The sequence below is a fragment of the Micrasema longulum genome, unplaced genomic scaffold (genome assembly GCF_059751315.1).
Source record: "Micrasema longulum isolate JH-2025_06_02 unplaced genomic scaffold, ASM5975131v1 h1tg000853l, whole genome shotgun sequence".
In the NCBI taxonomy this organism is placed as follows: Eukaryota; Metazoa; Arthropoda; class Insecta; order Trichoptera; family Brachycentridae; genus Micrasema; species Micrasema longulum.
The window spans coordinates 229634-248331 of NW_028278045.1; the positions used below are offsets into that span (position 1 = coordinate 229634).

The following is an 18698-nucleotide window of genomic DNA, read 5'->3' on the forward strand; positions in this document are numbered from 1 at the left end:
CACCGCCAAGGAGACTTATGTCCTCAGATGCGGTGTGCGGTATGTGGTGGGTAAGCTGCTATAGTAAAACTCAACTTTCGTTTTTGAAATACTTGTTTGTGATTAAATTCCACAACTAAAAATTGACAATATTAAAATAGTATTGAATTTCAGTAGGTACTTGTTTATGGTTGAATTCCAAAACATAAAATAAATATTTTTTCAAATATAGCATTCTTTTTGCAAAGGCCAAACTCCGGTCGTCTCGCCAAAAAAGGGGTCTAGGTACTTATGTAAGAATACGATTTTTTTTAATGTATTGAATTTAATATTATTTAAGTATTACCAAAAATCCAGTTAAAAGAAATAAATGGGTAGAAATTATAAGGTAAAGGAAATAATCTGATTGAGATCTACAAATAACAAATGCTGTTTGTAAACATTCAAAAACAAACTTTTTTCACAAAAAAACAAAATCTATCCATTTTTTTGCAAAAGCATTCTCCTCGGATGCAACCCTGGTAGATCGATGAATAACACATTTATGCTCCTTAATTCTTTTTTACATATTCGATTAAAGATTTGAATATCTACGAACACGCACAGTGCAAAGATCTATATTTCTCTGAAAACCGCACGTAAATTGGTTAAGCCGTTTAGGAGGAGTACGGTGACATCACACGTACAGAGGAATTATATATATAAAGATATTTACTTTTTCATGCTCATAATAGCTAAGAATAGATATAGAAGACAAGATTGTTATAGTAATAATTTTTGGCGATACGTCGTTGATTTATCATAATTTTTATTCTGCTTTTGTTGATGATATTTTACTATTTTTACATTATTTTATTTAAGTAGGTAAACATAAACAGAAAATAAAAATTAAAAAATGATCCACCAAGTCAGCAGGTTTTTTATTTGTCCTTTACAAAGAAAAAAGTTAAGAAATTTAAAAAGTAATATAAACATTAAGAACTAAAAGCGTGCGTATTTTTCACACAAAATAAATTTACGAAAACTTTAATAGTTGATTATTCACATAAAATAATAATCAATATAAAGCCATTGAATCATATTTTTCTTCAAAGTTTTGTCAACATTTTCTGCTTAGGAATCTTATTGAACATTTTAGGAATTGTATAATCAAGTGTTTTTTGGCCATACTTATATAAAAATCTCGGTACTGACAAGCTTTCACGTTGTACTAGCCTTGTATTATGAATATGTATATACCTTTACTGGTAGGTACTATCAAACCGATATCTAGAAACGAATAAAAAAAAAATACTATTTCAGATTTTAGACATTGAATAGCATTCACGGACATTTGCTTTTTAAAAAGTTCAGGTACCTCTAGCTGATATGTCGATTAATTTTAGAGCCGAGTTTTTTAAATGGTTTGAGATATAAATAAGTCAGTAAATAAATATTGTTATTTGCATATCCCGAAATGATTTTTTTACAAAAACTCTTTCGGAATAATATGTGAAATTATGTATGTTTTTTAAAATTTTTTAATAAAATAATAAAACTAATTCATATGTTATGCTTGGGTCTAAAAAAACAATGTCGTAAATCACAACATTACAGAAGAGTAAATTTACAGCCATTTTGTGTGTATAAATTGTAAAATATGATTTTTTTACTGACATCAACCCTCTATAAAATGTTGGCAAGAAAAAAACGAAATCCGACATTGGCCCTTTTAGACCCAAGACCTAGAAATATTAAGGGAAGAAAATAACAATGACGGGTCAAAACCTCCGTAACTGCCTAGACTTCCATATTTTCTTCTAAAATGTGCTCTCCATCTCTCTTGTTGTATAAGTCGGCAGATAAAAAGTTGAAATCGAAATCATGACCAACATATTATTACATAAAAGGGTTTTTTGTACCGAATTACGATAAAAACTCTGACGTAAAGAAAATAAACATTTTTACCAATACTTATCTGTTTATTTGGGAGAAAAATACTGATTCTACAAAGCATCAACAGCATGTTTTGAAATGCTACATTTCTTAAAGTAAAAAAGATTTCTTTCGGCACAAAGAAAGTCAATAATTTTAAGGTATAAACGCCTTATTTCAATAAAGTTGTTTGTTCAAATAAACATTTTACAAAGCGGCGCGTATTTGTGTTAAGAAAATATACACGCTTAAGAGAAATTTTATTCAAAAATCAATATTTTCGATTCAATTAGATTCGTACGGTTTTTGCTTTTCTGAATTTAAGATCCTGAATTTTTTTTTGGATACCAGAAAGGAGGTATTACTATTTTATTTTATTAAATTTTTTATAATTCTTTTCTTGTTTAATCTTAATTTATTTTTAAAAAAATATATATTAGCGCTCATACAATTTCAACAATGTTTTGAGTATGTCCAAATGCTTGCAGACTTGCTGGATTTTCTCCCTAGGGAGTTGTTCATATTTGCATTTGTTGCAACAGAGAAGGAAAACATTTTTGAGAAGGGAATATTGGAGTCATCACCAATGACAAGTCATAGGCCCTGTAAATGCCTAGACTCGCATATCCCCTTCTCAAAAAGGTTTTCCCTCTCTGTTGCATCAAATTTAAATATGAACAACTCCCTAGGGAGAAAATCCAGCCGGTCTGCAAGCATTTGGACATACTCAAAACATTGTTGAATTAACTACCTGGTAAAAGAAGAAGTATACAAACTTGGAAAATTGTTTTCAGGCGTTGCCTAGTAGGTGATTTGGTTCAGCCGGATGAATCTCACCCGCATGATAAAGGTTTCAGCTAGTTTACTTCACAAAAGTCAACAGATGGAAGAGTTGAGGAAATGTGGATGTTTAAACATAGGCAGAATGGTGAATGTTACACAGTGTGTAAAGTGGGCACTTAAACCAGCCAATGACAGGTCATAAGCCCTGTAAATGCCTAGACTCCCATATTCCCTTCTCAAAAATGTTTTTCCTTTCTGTTGCAACAAATTTAAGTTCTTACAATTTACTCAAATATTTCAATTTTGGTGGCCATTATCAACGATTTTTAAATATGTTATTATTCATTAAATTGGCATTAATTGCGTGGAATGACATAATTAAAATATATTGTTAATAAAAATCTTTGCTTTTTATTATTATTTATTATATTTAAATCTATGATTAACATAGTCTAATATATATTTACATCTAGAATAGAGGTGGCGCGAGACTGCTTTTTCAGGATGCGTGACCTTCTTTACAGGAGAGACTTTAATTTAGACCTCCGAATGCGCATTACTCGATGTTACGTCTTCTCGGTACTTTTTTACGGCCTCGAAACGTGGACGCTCACCCAAAACACTTCAAAAAAGATCGAAGCGTTTGAAATGTGGTGCTACAGGAGGATATTAAAAATCTCCTGGGTGGATAGAGTCCGAAACGATGATGTTCTCCGACGGATGGAAAAAGATAAAGAGGTACTGAAAACTGTAAAGAAAAGAAAACTTGAGTACTTTGGGCATGTGATGAGAGGAGAAAAATATAAAATTTTACAAGTCATTCTACAGGGAAAGATTGAAGGGAGACGCGGTGCAGGTAGAAGGCGCATCTCTTGGCTTAAAAACTTGCGCGACTGGTTCCATTGCAGCACTCAGTCCTTATTCAGGGCAGCTGCCAATAAAGTAAGAATCGCAATGATGATTTCCAACCTCCATCGGGGAGAGGAACCATAAGAAGAAGAAGAAGGAGAAGATACTTATTCTAACATTATTTATCAGTATTATACACTTAATATAGACTAATTGAGTTTATTTTGAAGCACTACTTGTTTCGGAAGACGCACCTTTCATTTACAGGTGTTAATATTAACTAAACATAAATATACATAAATTAAAAATCTAGGTACTGACAGGGGTGGGAGGAGCTAATAAAGGAGGGAGGGGTTCATATAACGGGAATATTGTAAAAAATGGTGAGGGTTTTAATATGTAATATTATTAATTAATGTTTTTCCGAATATATTTTTTTTGTATTTCTGGATTTTCAAAGTTATTTATTATTTGGCCTTTTTTTGAGATGTAATAAAGGAGTTTGATTTCGTATGAATCAAAATAATAGTTTGATACCATTATGTGATTGGCAAATTCTGAAAAGGTATTAGATGTAAGGGCTGGATAATGTTCTTTCATTATATTTAAATTTTCTTCCAGTTTGGCTAATGTACTTATGGTTACAATGCAGAACAAATTCAAGAGGTCTATAAACAAAGTTTTTTTTATTAATTATATATTTCCAGTTGTAAATAACTCACAAGAACAATTAGACAATGAAGTCAAGTTGGGGTAGAGTGGGGTTCGAACCTCGGACCTCTGATCCGTGAGTCCGCAACACTATCCACGGGACCATAACCAGATTATATTTACATTCTAAGCCAGTTACATCACTTACGTTTAAAAACATATATCCAAGAAACTGAACAAACATAGCATATTTTTTTTTTATTCATAAATTTCATAAAAAGTACATGTTTTTGTAAAATTCTAAACTTGTCTACACACACATCTAGTAAATATTATCACTGTAACTCTCCAAAAAAAGAGATTAACTCTTGTGCTTACACTGTTTTAGTTGTTTATTTATAAGAGTTTATATAATTTTAAATATGAGTACATGAAAAAGAAAAATAAAAACATAGGCTATGTAAAGAAAAAACATAAAACAATAATACATTCATACTAATTAAAATTTAATGTCTTTTTTACAAAAGTTCAAAAAATTTCTTTAGATTATCTTTAAATTTATAAAAATATAATATTTACATATTATAACAGAGATAAAGAACATTTTAGAGAAGGTACTATAGAAGTCTAGGCATCTACAGGGCTTATGCCTTGTCATCGGCTGGACAGGTCATAAGGACTGTAGATCTCTAGACTTCTATATTACTTTCTCTAAAATATTCTTCATCTCTTTTGTAATATGTTGATATTAACAGATCTCCAGGGAGTTGAATCCAGTCCTTGTCTATAAAGATTTGGACAAACTAAAAATATTGTTGGTAAATAAAATATGTAAAAAAAAGCAAACAAGGACATTAAAACAATTTTAAATTTAAATTTGTCCCAACAGAGACGGAAAACATTTACAAGGCCTGTGACCTGTCATTGGTTGTAAATGCCTAGACTTCCATATTCCCTTCTCGAAAATGTTTCCCTCTCTGTTGCAACGAATTAACATCTATATCACACTGTTGTAACATAGGCAGAATGGTGAATGTTACGCAGTGTGTAAAGTGGCCACTTAAACAAGTCAATTATTCCTTCCATATTCCCTTCTCCAAAATGTTTTCTCTCTGTAACAAGAAATAAACATCTAGAAAACTCCCTAGGGAGGAAATTCTGCCAGTCTGCAAACATTTGGAGGTACTCAAAACATTATTAAAATATTTTTTTTATTTTTTATTAATATCCCTACAGAGATGAGGTAGAATTTTTTCAAATTCAGGATTATGGATATTCGAGCGTTTACAGGGCTTATGACCTGTCATTGGCTGGGTTAAGTGGCCACTTTACGTACTACAACATTCCCCATTCCGCTTATTAGCGAATATCCACACAGGTAACATTTTTGATTTTTGTAAATATGTTATTAAATGAGAAACCATTCACAAGCGTGTTGGAGCGCCATCTATGTATTGATATTGAAGTTCAGTATTTTTAATTAGCATATTACTTTATTTTTATGTATTTAAGACTCTTCCGAGTTAAATTAAGTACTAGTAATCGCCTGCAGATGACTCTGCAATTTATTTTTACTTATATTTTGACCAGATCTTATTACACAACAAAAATCAACAAAAAAGGAGAAATCCAGATTTGTGTATGTACAAAATACACGTACCAAAAATAATATTATTAAAATATTTTACATTGTTTATTAAAAATACACGATCTACATATCTTTGATGGGCGACAATTTAAATAATATTTGATAAAATACAACTAAAGAAAATTAAAGCTAGGACCAAAATTTTAAAAAAAAATCCATCTCAAGACAAGATCTGGTCTATCTTAGTGATTGTTTAAATCTAGAAAAACTTACACCAAAAACATCCAGATTTTGTCTCGAGTTTACAATGCGACACAATCGGGACATTGGTGCATGCAAGCCATAGTTTGTGCTGTGCTGATCAAGAAACGGCACATTATTATTTCGCAATTGGCGAATCGGAAAATTGAATGCCACTTATTCCAGTAACGGGGGTGCATAAATTAAGCCATTTAGTAAATTAAACATAAATATGGAGTCAATGTTATTTCTCCGTTTTTGTAGACTTTGGATTTTGAACATTGACTCCATTTCTCCGTAAGTGTAGTCTCCCCTCTCGATGCCAATCATCCATGCTACTTCTTTTAGCAGACGATGTTATATCGATTCGGTATGATTTACCCGGCCTGTATGGGGCGGGAGACCAGATCACGGAGGCATATTCTAAAAGAGGACGAACAAGTGAGCAATAGAGTGCATTAACAGAGAACGTATTTGTAAAGTCACTAGATGTTCTGCTAACAAAACCTACAACAACAATAACAACAACAAACCATCACGCCGTTTCCCTGTTAGGTAGGCAGAGAGGATAGAACGCCACAACACTCTATCTTTGCATACAGATCTCACTTCCTCTACAATCATACATCTTCCCATGCACGCGCGCCGATTATTCCGACTTTTGACATGTCCATCTTTAAGTATTTATTGGATTTGGTCATGCCATGTCTTTGTCGGTCTTCCTCTATTTCTGCATCCATCAACATTCGCATTGTAAATATTCTTAGCCGTTCTCTCGCTGTCCATTCGTTCTACATGTCCAAACCAGCGCAGAGCTCCTTTCTTGATTTTGTCGATAATGCTTGTCTCAGCCTTACATAATGTACGGATCTCAACATTTGTGCATCTATCGTACATAGAGAGATCGCATTTCGACAGCATTCAGCCTACTTTCATCCCTGTTTTTCCAAGTCCATACTTCGCTCCCATACATCAGGGACGGGACCAGGACTCCGTTGTGAACTGCCAATTTTGCCTCTTGTGACAAGCATTTATTTGCCAAGGTCGACTAAAACCTAAAAGTTTAATATACGTGGACTTATTTCTGTCATTCATTGAATTTTTTGTATCAGTTAGTTCTGCTTGTATAAAACTCATTTCTGTTCCATATTTAATGGTTCAAATAGTATATCTGGAATATTTCAATCCTACAAATATAACAAATATATTTAAAATGTTTCAATATAAACAAAATATAAAATGCTACACAGATGATTACAATGGGGCGATAGCAATCTTCAACGTCAGTTTACTATGCCAATTTAAAAAGGTTTAACATGCTTTATATTTTGTATACTTTCATTTTATATTATATTTATTTTCTCTTATTTGAATGAAGAAAGGAAAGAAGGCTGATCTGGGGTGTCTCCGTGTGCATTTTTTTAAAGACAGAATCCACAAAAAAATATTTTTATATTATTTGTTTGGACCATTGCAAGAGACTGCTATGAGATATTGCATAAATTTGTATACTGTTAAGCATGTAGTCCAGGTGCCCTTTGAATACGTAATTTGGAATACGTTATTATTATATTTTTTTGAAATGTGCATGTATTTGTATGAATAAATAAAATAAAACAAATAAAAAATAAAATAAAAGCAAAAAAAAAAACTCAATTAGTTGCAGTTTGAACAATACCAAATGTATTTTTTTTAAAATTGTTATCTAGAACGATAAGTAATTAGTTTTTCCTACCCATGAAATACAGGAAATCGAATAACGAATGAATACAAAAAAAGTAATTCGTTTGCCTCGAATAGCATACGATTCTACAATAAATTACTTTTTGATATTCAGGCTCTGTCAAAAAAGACATTTATGTTGTCAAGCACAGGCTGTGGAGTTTAAGGGTATTATAATAGAGTCGTAGGGTATATTAAATTTGCAGGACATTACAGCTTGGCAGTGGATTGGGGGTTTCTTATTTAGTTTAATTTAATGATTTGTATTATATTGCTCATTTTTATTTATTAATTATTAAATTGGATTACACAGTTTAAAATCACGTTTACAAGAGACAGAAAAAATCATATATGAATAAATATAAATTGCAAATTACCAATCTCTTGTAGAAGTCAAATATCAAGTTAATTAAATGAACACATTCAAAGTTAACATGAGCTAATAAGGTATTATAAGATGATTGTAATCCTTGACTACGTTATGGATTATGGGGTTATTGTCTTTCACGCCTAATTACCTTTTTAGCGTCAATAAACGTAAGTTGCGTGATTCAAATTCACAATGTGTACTTCTGTAGTAGAGTTGCATTATACCGTCTCCAATTATTGTTACGAAATGCTGGTAAATCTCCACTGTAAAGCGTAGTAACTTCGTAAATTACGCCAGAAATACAAAACTAGCTAAAAAAATAAACAGTATGTTTAAATCTAAATTTAAACATATTACAACAGAGATGGAGAATTTTTTAAACAAGGTAATATAGAAATCTAAGCGTCTACAGGGCTTATGACCATTGGCTGGTTAAAGTGGCCACTTTACGAACTGTGTAACATTCACCATTCTGCCTATATTTGAACATGTAAATATTCCTTCAATTCTTTCATTTGTTTATGTTTGTAAAGTTAAAGACCCTAAACCTTTATGTATGCGGTTGAGATTCATGTAATTGAATTATTTCATCTACCTATTAGGCAACGCCTGAAAAAAATTTTTCTTTCAATTTCTATACATCTTCATGGATCAGGTGGTTTTATTTACATATTTTTATACGTTGATGAATTCACCTGGTCCATGAAGAAGTACAGAAATTGAAAAAACTAACACATATATATTTTGAAATTTGTTGCAATATAAACGAAAAACTTTTTTGAGAAGGGAATATGGAAGTCTGAAGAATTCACAGGACTTATGACCTGTCATTGGCTGGTTTAAGTGACCACTTTACACACTGTGTAACGTGCACAATTTTGCGTATGTTTAAACGTCTACATTTTCTCAACTCTTCCATCTGCTGACTTTGTGAAGTAAAAAGGTGTGTAAAGTGGCCACTTACAGGTCATAAGGCCTGTGAATTCCTTAGACTCCCAAATTACCTTCTCAAAAATGTTTTCCCTCTATATTGCAACAAATTTAGATTAAAAAATACTGTTTTTAGTTAGTTCTTGTTTCTGGCGTAATTTATGAAGTTACCTCCGTTGTAATCTGTTAATAATACTGGAGTAAATTACAATGTCTAATACTGGATATGGGAGTTCTTCACAACGATAATATGATGAAGGAGCAGAAATCTTTATTGTTCTAAAGAGGTTTATCTAATTGATTGATTTCACTTACTAAGCTAATCTAACTAACTAACTAACTAACCATCACGCCATTTCCCCGGAGGGGTAGGCAGAGAGGATAGAACGCCACACCACTCTGTCCTGGCACACTTCCTTTGCTTCCTTCACATTCATACATCTTCTCATGCACGCACGTCGATTATTCCGACTTTTCACATGACCACTTTCAAGAATTTGTTGTACTTGATCATGCCATGTCTTTCTCGGCCTTCCTCGACTTCTACAACCAGACACATTCGCATCATAAATCTTTTTAGCCGTTCTTTCATCATTCATTCGCTCCACATGACCGAACCATCGCAAAAGACCTTTCTTAATTTTGTCGATAATGCTCAACTCAGCCTTGCATTCTGCTCTAATTTCGACATTAGGGCACCTATCATACATTGTTTTTCCGCACATTCGCCTGAGGGATCGCATTTCAACAGCATTCAGTCTACTTTCGTCCCTTTTTTCCCAACTCCATGCTTCGCTTCCATACATTAGGGTTGGTACCAGAACTCCATTATGAACTGCTAATTTAGCCTCTTGCGATAGACACTTATTTGCTACGACAGACTTTAAGGCACCATTAACTCTGTTACCGGCACTAACCCTCCTTTCAATATCCTTGTCCATATTTCCATCTCAAGTAAACATACTACCCAGATATACAAATTCTTCGACCTGTTTCAAACTATCTCCATTTACTACAATCTTACATTCAGTCATAGTTACATTTCTTTCAAAGACCATGACGTTCGACTTTTGCACATTCATTAGCAAATCACTCTCCTTGCACACTTCGTAAACCTTTGTAACCAAGGATTGCAGTTCCTCTTCGCTGTCAGCTAGGAGGACTGCGTCATCGGCGTACAGAAGGCAACTGACAGTTAGATTACTCATTTTCGCTCCCACATCCATACTTTTCAATTCTTTCATACATTTATCCATGTATATGTTGAATAACCACGGTGACATTAAAAAAAATAAAAATAATAATAATCAATTTTCCGAATACCGGCAAAATGGTGAGTGTTCCACGGCATGTAAAGTGGTCACTTGGCAGGTCATAAGCTCCGTAAATTCCTAGACTTCCATATTTCTTTCTTTAAAACGTCCATCTTGGTTGTAATTTATTTATAAAAAAAAACTATTTTTTCTTGTAAGTTACCCCAAGCAACAAGTCTGCTTAGAATCAGCTTTAAATACTGATTTCCTTTCATTTTGTTCAGCAATTAATACAAATTATGTATGTCGTGTGGTGTAAGTAATCTCGACTTTCGATTAAGGTTTGAATATGCCGATGTTATTAATTATTCATAATTAAAAATTACCCATAAAAGCGTGTTTATGATAATGTTGCGCAACAATTTACTGCGTTTCCTACAAAAATTTGAAAACAACAATATTTTAAAAATTCATGCATACATAAATCATCATTATTCCTCTTTCCGCACGCTTCATTGGCATAGGCTCTTTATAGGTGAACCAAATTCAGCTTGTCGTGATTATCTGTTATGTGACGGTAAAGTGATCAATGTTACGTTTCGAGTGCCAGTCCAGGAACAATGACATATTGCAATTCGAAAAACCTTTAAAATAAGTATTTCACGTCCACCCAGCCAGAAATCAAACCTTAGACCTCAAGAATGGTAGGCGAGCAAGCCAAGCAATGAGCGACAAAGTGGACTCATCTCCACTTGATTTTCTTATTCGGGATTTTTACCTAAGAGCAGCTAATGGGTCGAAAACACTAGTCCAGGGTTCTGTTTCACACACAAGACTGAATTTTTCATCCGACTAGACACAGCATATATGCAAAATTATTCAGTTTAATCAGCATTCAGTAAGGATGTGTAGACTAAACCACCTTTGTCATATGCTAAAAACGTTTTTTTCTGTGGGTGTTGTTCAGAATACAATATTAAACTTAACGAAATACTACAAATACAACACTGTCAACACAGAAATTCGCACTTAAAATACAATAGAAAACTTGACAGGTACATCATTATCATAATCATTCCATGTCCGCTTCCTAGTTGGAGCATATAGTGTCCACGAAGAGCTTCCAGGCATCACTGTCAGCTGCCAGCTCAAGTGCGTTCTACCAAGTCAGGTTTGCGTCAGCAGCGGACATCCGGGACGCTTGGTAAAGTTTCAACTTTTGCATGCATGACTGTATTTAAATAATGAAGAATATATCTACATAATTAACGAACTTATTAATGGTTGATTAAGTTTTATTGGTGGATTATTGGTAATAATATTTTAATTAGAAATAAGTAGGTATTACGTCCCCTGTTGTCATCAGATGAAGCGGAGAGATGAAGTTGTTTTCACACAAAAACACAGAAAAAGAAGCCTGTATGTACTTAATTACTTATATGTATGTATGTACACATTAAAAAAAAAACTAGCTTACCCATAAAAAAAGTCACCGTTTGCCACTGGCATCCGCAGTATGTGGCCCAGCCAACCATATCGCCTCCTTTTAATGGCAGTTGTAGACGGAGTTTGCTGCGTCGTAGAGGAGAATAGATGTTATACAGACGTTGTGGAGGCAGCATTTAGATTTCACGGAGTAAATATCCTATCACAAGATAGCCTTATTACTGTTGAATGTCACGCCTGCTATTTCTAGCCGCACTCCTAGTTCTTTTTAAGAGGTGGCGGGTAATATAATAATAAATATGTATATTTTAAACTCTCTCTTCCCGTGAATAATCATTAAACACACATTTTGGCAGGATTTCATTGTTATATCGTTTTTACTTATGTTTTGTGTAAGTTATGTTTGTTATGTTACTATGGTTTTAAGAAAATGTTTTTGTATATTTGCATTTGCATAAATATTGTAATGAAACCAACTGGTCCAAGAAGAAGTTTAAAAATTGAAAAATTGTTTTCAGGCGTTGCCTAGTATGTGAAATAATTCAGTCAGATGAATCTCTTCACAACATTAAAGGTTTCAGCTCTTTAACTTCACTAAAATCAACAAATGGAAGAATTGAAGAAATATGGATGATCTAACATAGGCAAAATGGTGAATGTTACACAGTATGTAAAGTGGCCACTTAAACCAGCCAATGACAGGTCATAAGCCATGTAAATGCCTAGACTTAAATATTCCCTTATTTAAGGTATTCTCCGTCCCTCTTGTAATTTGTTAATCTTAATGACTCCCGAGGGGATGAAATCCAGTCTTTTGTCTACGAACATTTGGATAAACTCAAATATTGTAACTCAATACAGATTTTTGTAGAAGATATTTTTTATGTCCGAACCGATAAACAATACAGCTCTGTCTTGGAAATAGAACCGGAATCCTAGACGAGTGATTTTAGCGCAGTAACGAGGTAAAAAAACATGTAAAAAAATAATTGATAGTAAAACTCGTAATACTTGTACAAAGATAAAGGGATTTATTGCAAAATTATAAATATTGAGTATGTCAATACCGCGTTTGAGCAAAAATATACAAATACATATTTTTGGCGTTTTCAATTGAATGGGACATGCCACATTAATTGATATATTTGAACGTCGAAATTGACCAATACTGCCTGCATTAGATTAAATTCAGTACCGGGAACGAATCCTCCCTACTGAAAAAGCAAAACGATACCGCGTATACCCCTAAATTCAATACAGCGGGTGTGACGAACTCGATTTGCGTAAAGGCAATACAACGGATAAGCTATACGCAACTGCCAGTTTATCTGCCACAATTAACTTTGTATTGAAAAAATAGATTTTCTGATATCTAGTCAACCACACAAAATACACGTTTAAACATCCGCGTTTCCTCAACTCTTCCATCTGTTGACTTTTGTGAAGTAAAAAAGCTGAAACCTTTATCACGTGGGTGAGATTCATCCGGCTGAACCAAATCACCTACTAGACAACGCCTGAAAACAATTTCCCAATTTTTATACTGCTTCTTTTACCAGGTAGTTAATTCAGCCAGTCTGCAAGCATTTGGACATACTCAAACATTGTTGCATAATAAAAAAGACTGGTTATCAGTATACATGAAATTACATTTGCGATGAAAACAGGAAAAAGCCCATGATCCAAATAAAAGAATAATGAAATTTTCCTGCTTTTGTTATTACTAGTTAGTGTTTATGAAGAGTATAATATTTTTAATAAGGCCGTCTTCAGGTTGAGAATCTCAAATTAAGCAATCAACTTTAATGAAACTAATTTAATTTTTTATGTTTCACTTACAAATGTATGAGAATTTACGAATTTAACAATAAGATATTAGTTTTTATTATCAAGTGTAAGTATAATTTCAGTTTTTCTTTCAAATGTAAGTACCAACATATAAAATCAACAATAGACAACCAAAATCGTTATGTATATAATTATTTTGTACGCGTGTTTATCACTGAACTCCTCCTAAACGGCTAGACTGATTTCGATGAAATATTTTGTGTGTGTTTGAATGGGTTTCGGTTTTTTTTTTCGGTAGGTGGCGCTGCGATCTCCAACAACCTATGTAAAACAAGAGTTGAACGGCGTAGGATAACGAGATGTTGCACTTTTTTTTATATTTTGCTTTGGGCAACAGCAAATCACAGACAAAACGAATTAAAATGTCAAATGTCACTTAGTATATAGTTTATAGAAATTTAAAATCTCGAAAAAATGTTTGCTGAACCAGCCTATAGCAGGCAAGTCAACGTTCGGGCAGAACATCTGTCGGGTCTGCTAGTAATTAATAAATATTTGTGATGTTTTTCGTATTACTTTATATATTTAAACGACAGCACGCAACATAAAACAAAATAATAATGAAAAGTAAAGTACACTGAGCGACAATGAAACGTCCGCACCTAAAATTCAGTCAAATTCAATGATTATAATTTTTCCTGGAATTGACCATTGAACCCTCGGACACTTTCTATTTTAAAAACGGTACTTTAGACCTTTGTCTTGCAGTAACATACCTTATACCCTCAATTTCGTATTTAGTTTAATTAAAAACCTTTGATAGATAACACCTCTCGTTAAATATGCCCGAGCGCAAACCAATGTCGGTGGAAATTAAAAGCATTATATTGACGCTGGTGAAAAAAAAACATTTCTGTGCGTTAAATGCTAGAAGAGTAGAGTTTAATGAAACTGCTGTTAGGCATTTTTTTTTTTAAATATCTTCAAACTGGTTACCTTACGATGAAATCAGGCAGTGGAAGGAAGCGCAAGTTGTCTGAAAGAGATGAGCGCGTAATAAAACAACTAGTTTGAAAAAATCGTTTCGTATCTGCATCAAACATATCCGCCAAACTGCAGGAAATAAATTCTATGCAAGTAAGTGATTGTACAGTTCAAAGAAAAAATAATGAAATGGGATTTGGTGCGTTAAGACCGGCAAAAAGCCTCTTTTAACTAAGAAAGTTAAGAAAAACAGACTAGAGTGGGCCCTTGAGAGACGCGACTGGAGAGTGAATGATTGGTGTAGGGTTGTGTTTTCAGATGAATCTAAATTCAATTTGATCGTGTCGGATGGAAAGGCTACAGTACGTCGTAGAAAAGGTGAACGATATAGTGATGAATGCATCCTCCCAACTGTTAAACATTCTCCGTATGTGATGATATGGGGCTACATCACAGCTTATGGAGTGGGTTTTTTTAAGTTTGTTCAAGGTATGATGAACTGTGAAAAGTACAAGGAAACTATAAAAAAAGCGTTTTGCCAACGATCTAGGCTCTAACAAAGCATATTCTAGAAATAATATTTCAAAACGATTCTGCACCTTGTCATCGAGCGCGTGCTGTGAGTTGTATTATTTATTTAGCTTAGTTCTATTGCTATTTTTTGTTAACTAATTTTAATAATATTAGATTCTAATGAGATTTGTTTTTTTCAGATCACTGATTATAAAGAATCTTTAGGGATTACGTCGCTCGCATGGCCTGGGAATAGTCCCGATTTAAATTTGATCGAGAATCTATGGGCCATTATGAAGAGGAAAATAAAAATTAAAACAAAAAATAATACTACTGATATAAAAACATTAATTATGGATATATGGGATAGTGAATTATCATTAAATTTATTAAAAAACTTATATTCATCAATGCCCAAAAGAATTTCAGCTAATATAATGATAAAAGTCATGGGAGAAACACCAAAATACTGATGTATTTTATTTTATGTATTAAATTCACAAATTATTAGTTTTAATCTTTTTTATACAATCATTTTCAAAATAACAAATTATTTTAATAACCTTTTTCATGTATAATTCGAACTTCGAACAATTAGTGAAATCGTCGAATTATTTTTGATTGTCAAATAGTGTTCCATTTTAATAAATAAAAAAGGATTATTTCGGTAAAACATGTACCTAAGTATAATTAAAATATACTTATTTAAAAACAAAAACGTTGCATTAAGAGTAAAAATCGAATTATATAAGATTTGATGGGTGCAGACTTTTTTGTCACTCACTGAATGTTCTTTATCGAGTAATATTTTTATTATATCTAAATATTTTTGTAGACTAGCTATGGCAGAATTATTGTGAATATTACACGGTGTAGAGGGTAAGTAATCACGAAAACATTACTATATTTCTAAACATCCACAAAAAAATTCAATAAAAACAGTTAAAAAAGAAAAAAGAAATAAATTGAAAAACACGCGCAACAACAAATAACAAAACCAGTAACTACGGTTTTTAAAAAGAAACAGTGTAAAAAATAAAATACAGTTTACTAGGAGCATAGGGGAATAGAAAAAAATATAGGGAGGTCAAATAAAAAAAATAAAAAAAAATAGATTAGCAAAAATGATGTGGAAAGAATAAAAAATTAGGAAAAAAAGAAAATAATATATGCAATCTCACAGTCACGTGTTTTTACAAGACTGTTTCGTTTATAATATCCATATCACCGAACTGACCTAAAAATAATTTTAAACCGACTTTTAGAATGTATCAATATCTAAAAACGTGGTATGTTCTAACTAAAATATTGCCAAATACCAGTTTATTTATGTTCCCACAAAAACGGTTTTGGCCTCTGTGCGGGCAAGTGTATTGTGAGTGTTGCGCATATGCTCTTTCTAAGATACCGGTTCACCACTTTATGCTATATGAGTCATACAAATTATCTTAAAAGAGATATTATAATAGTACTGATATGCATAGTGACGAAATCTCACGTTTTAGTTCACCCGCACAGTGGTACGTATCGACGTTTGGGTGGCGCAATAATTCTTCTGGCTTTTTGCAACTTATTGATGTCGATGACCGCAATAGAGGCTATAAAAGTATTTGTAATTTATCAAGATTAGATGTCGACCAACGAGTGGGCATTTATTGAATCAGATTGAAAATAAAATATCACAATATTAAAGTAAATACATCATCATCAATAATGGAACATTGAAACCGAAACTTGAACCTGAAACTTGCGTGGTAGGCGAACGCGCTGATCAATAGGCCACGAGATACACGAATATTCTTGGTTCTTAATTACAATAAATAAATAAAAAAATGCCCATTGGACGTTTATATAAATAAATAAATAATTTAAAAATGCGCAATGCTGATTAAAAGCGCAGGCATCTTAAAAAAGTAAAGAAGTAAAATAATATGCATTAAAATTTTTCAGTCCCTCAACGCGCAACAAGATTTATCCATTTTTTTTATTTCGAGACATTTAGTACGAGAAATGAAGGCCGTTTACACGTGGACAATACAATATTGTACCAGGTCCCGATCTTCTTGGGACAATGATTCCCCCACCACCCCGATCGTATTGTCTTCGTTTGAAAGCGCATTGTCGACGACGGATGTGCGAAAAATGCGACATTAACTCGAGCAAAGTTGAAGAAAATTGCATGCTTCGTTGTTCTACGGTCATGACATCTGCTATATATAACAATAACGTTCGAGTATATTTTAAATGTCAGTTTCTATAACAACAAATAATTTAATCGTTTTACTAGATAAATTATGTACAAAATAGATCAACGCTCATGTAAAAAAAGGTTAGACAAAGATTCAAGTTCCACAGTAAATTCTAATAATAAATTTTCCTCTACCTTTCGATTAGACCCCTGGCTAGTTCCCAGAAGGGTATTTTATGGGATTTTGTTCCTCCCATCGTGATCATGAAGATCTCTGATGCTGAGCAGCGTCCTGGAAATCCTGGCCCGAGAGTCACTGCCAAGAGGCATAGCAGTGGCGGTATCGGACGCATCTGAAACAAAATAGTTCAATTTATTCATTTATTTTACAGCAACAAACAGTCAACAATGATAAAATAACATAAAAAAGATACGGTTTAAAGACAGCCCATCGAAGTTTCTAAATAAAAATCATACATATTAAATTGTGGTACAAAAAAGGGTGTTTTTGTGTATATTTTTATGAGAGTAGGTGTAGAGGTGTGTTTGTATGTATTTGTGTGGGAAAAGTGTTCAGGTGTGTGTAAGCGTGAGTATCATTTTAAGTACCAAGTGGAAGCGTATCGCAGCCAGAAATAATGAGTTTTAATTTATTTTTAAATAAATTGAGGGGCATGTTTAATATATTAATAGATGAAAAAAAATCATTTAAGTTTGAGCGAGAACGATAGAGGAAAGAGTGTTGTGCATAGTAAGTGCTACAGACTGGCAGATGGAATAAATACTTATTTCTTGTGACGCGGAAAGGGACATTACAACTGATTTTGGAAAGTAGGTTAAAAAAGTCTCCTTTATTATTTAATAATTTATATAAATAGCATAATTCAGAAATAGTGCGCCTATTTTTAAGGGTAAAAAATCTATTTTGTTTAGCAGATTGGCGGTAAGTGCAAAGCGTTTTATTGTTTTTATAATCTAGGTATGTAAAAAAATTTCGTTTAACATTTTTAATCCTTTCAATGTTTGTTAGGTATTGTGGGCTCCACACAACTTATGCAAACTCCAAGTTACTGCGTAAAAAAGTGTTGTATAAAGTTTTCAATGTATTTAGTTTTTTAAAGGGTTTAAACATTCTTAAAATAAAGCCCAGCATTTGGTAAGCTTGGAAAAAATTTAAATTTCAATTCTCTTCTTCTTCTTAGTCGTTTGCTCTTGGCAAAGCAGTCGTGGTCACATTGGCGGGAGGGAAGCACGTCGTTTCGATCCACTTCCACCCGCTTCTATCTTCAGCGCTTCTAGAGCCCTCCTTATGAGGAACTCCAGTTGCTTCTGTTTCCAAGTCTGTCCATCTGGTAGGACGTCTTCCTCGAGATCGAGTTCCCTCTACTCATTTTTGTACCACTAACCTTTCCATATTGTCTCTTCGTCACGTAACGTGGCCAAAGTACTTGAGAACACGGATTTGCACAATGGAAAAAAGATTCTGTTTAATACTCAGTT

The 18698-nt window shown here is 33.1% G+C and overlaps 1 protein-coding gene across 1 annotated transcript in view; it reads right to left on the reverse strand.

Moving 5' to 3' along the window:
• The window catches only part of Ugt50B3 (UDP-glycosyltransferase family 50 member B3), a 40235-nt gene extending 22732 nt beyond the window's left edge, over nt 1-17503 (reverse strand). The window contains exon 1 of the mRNA XM_088231136.1: nt 17394-17503. Within this exon, the coding sequence (XP_088087262.1) occupies nt 17394-17464 (71 nt within the window). The 5' untranslated portion in view covers nt 17465-17503. The remainder of the gene's footprint in view (nt 1-17393) is intronic.
• Between the last annotated feature and the right edge of the window lie 1195 nt (nt 17504-18698).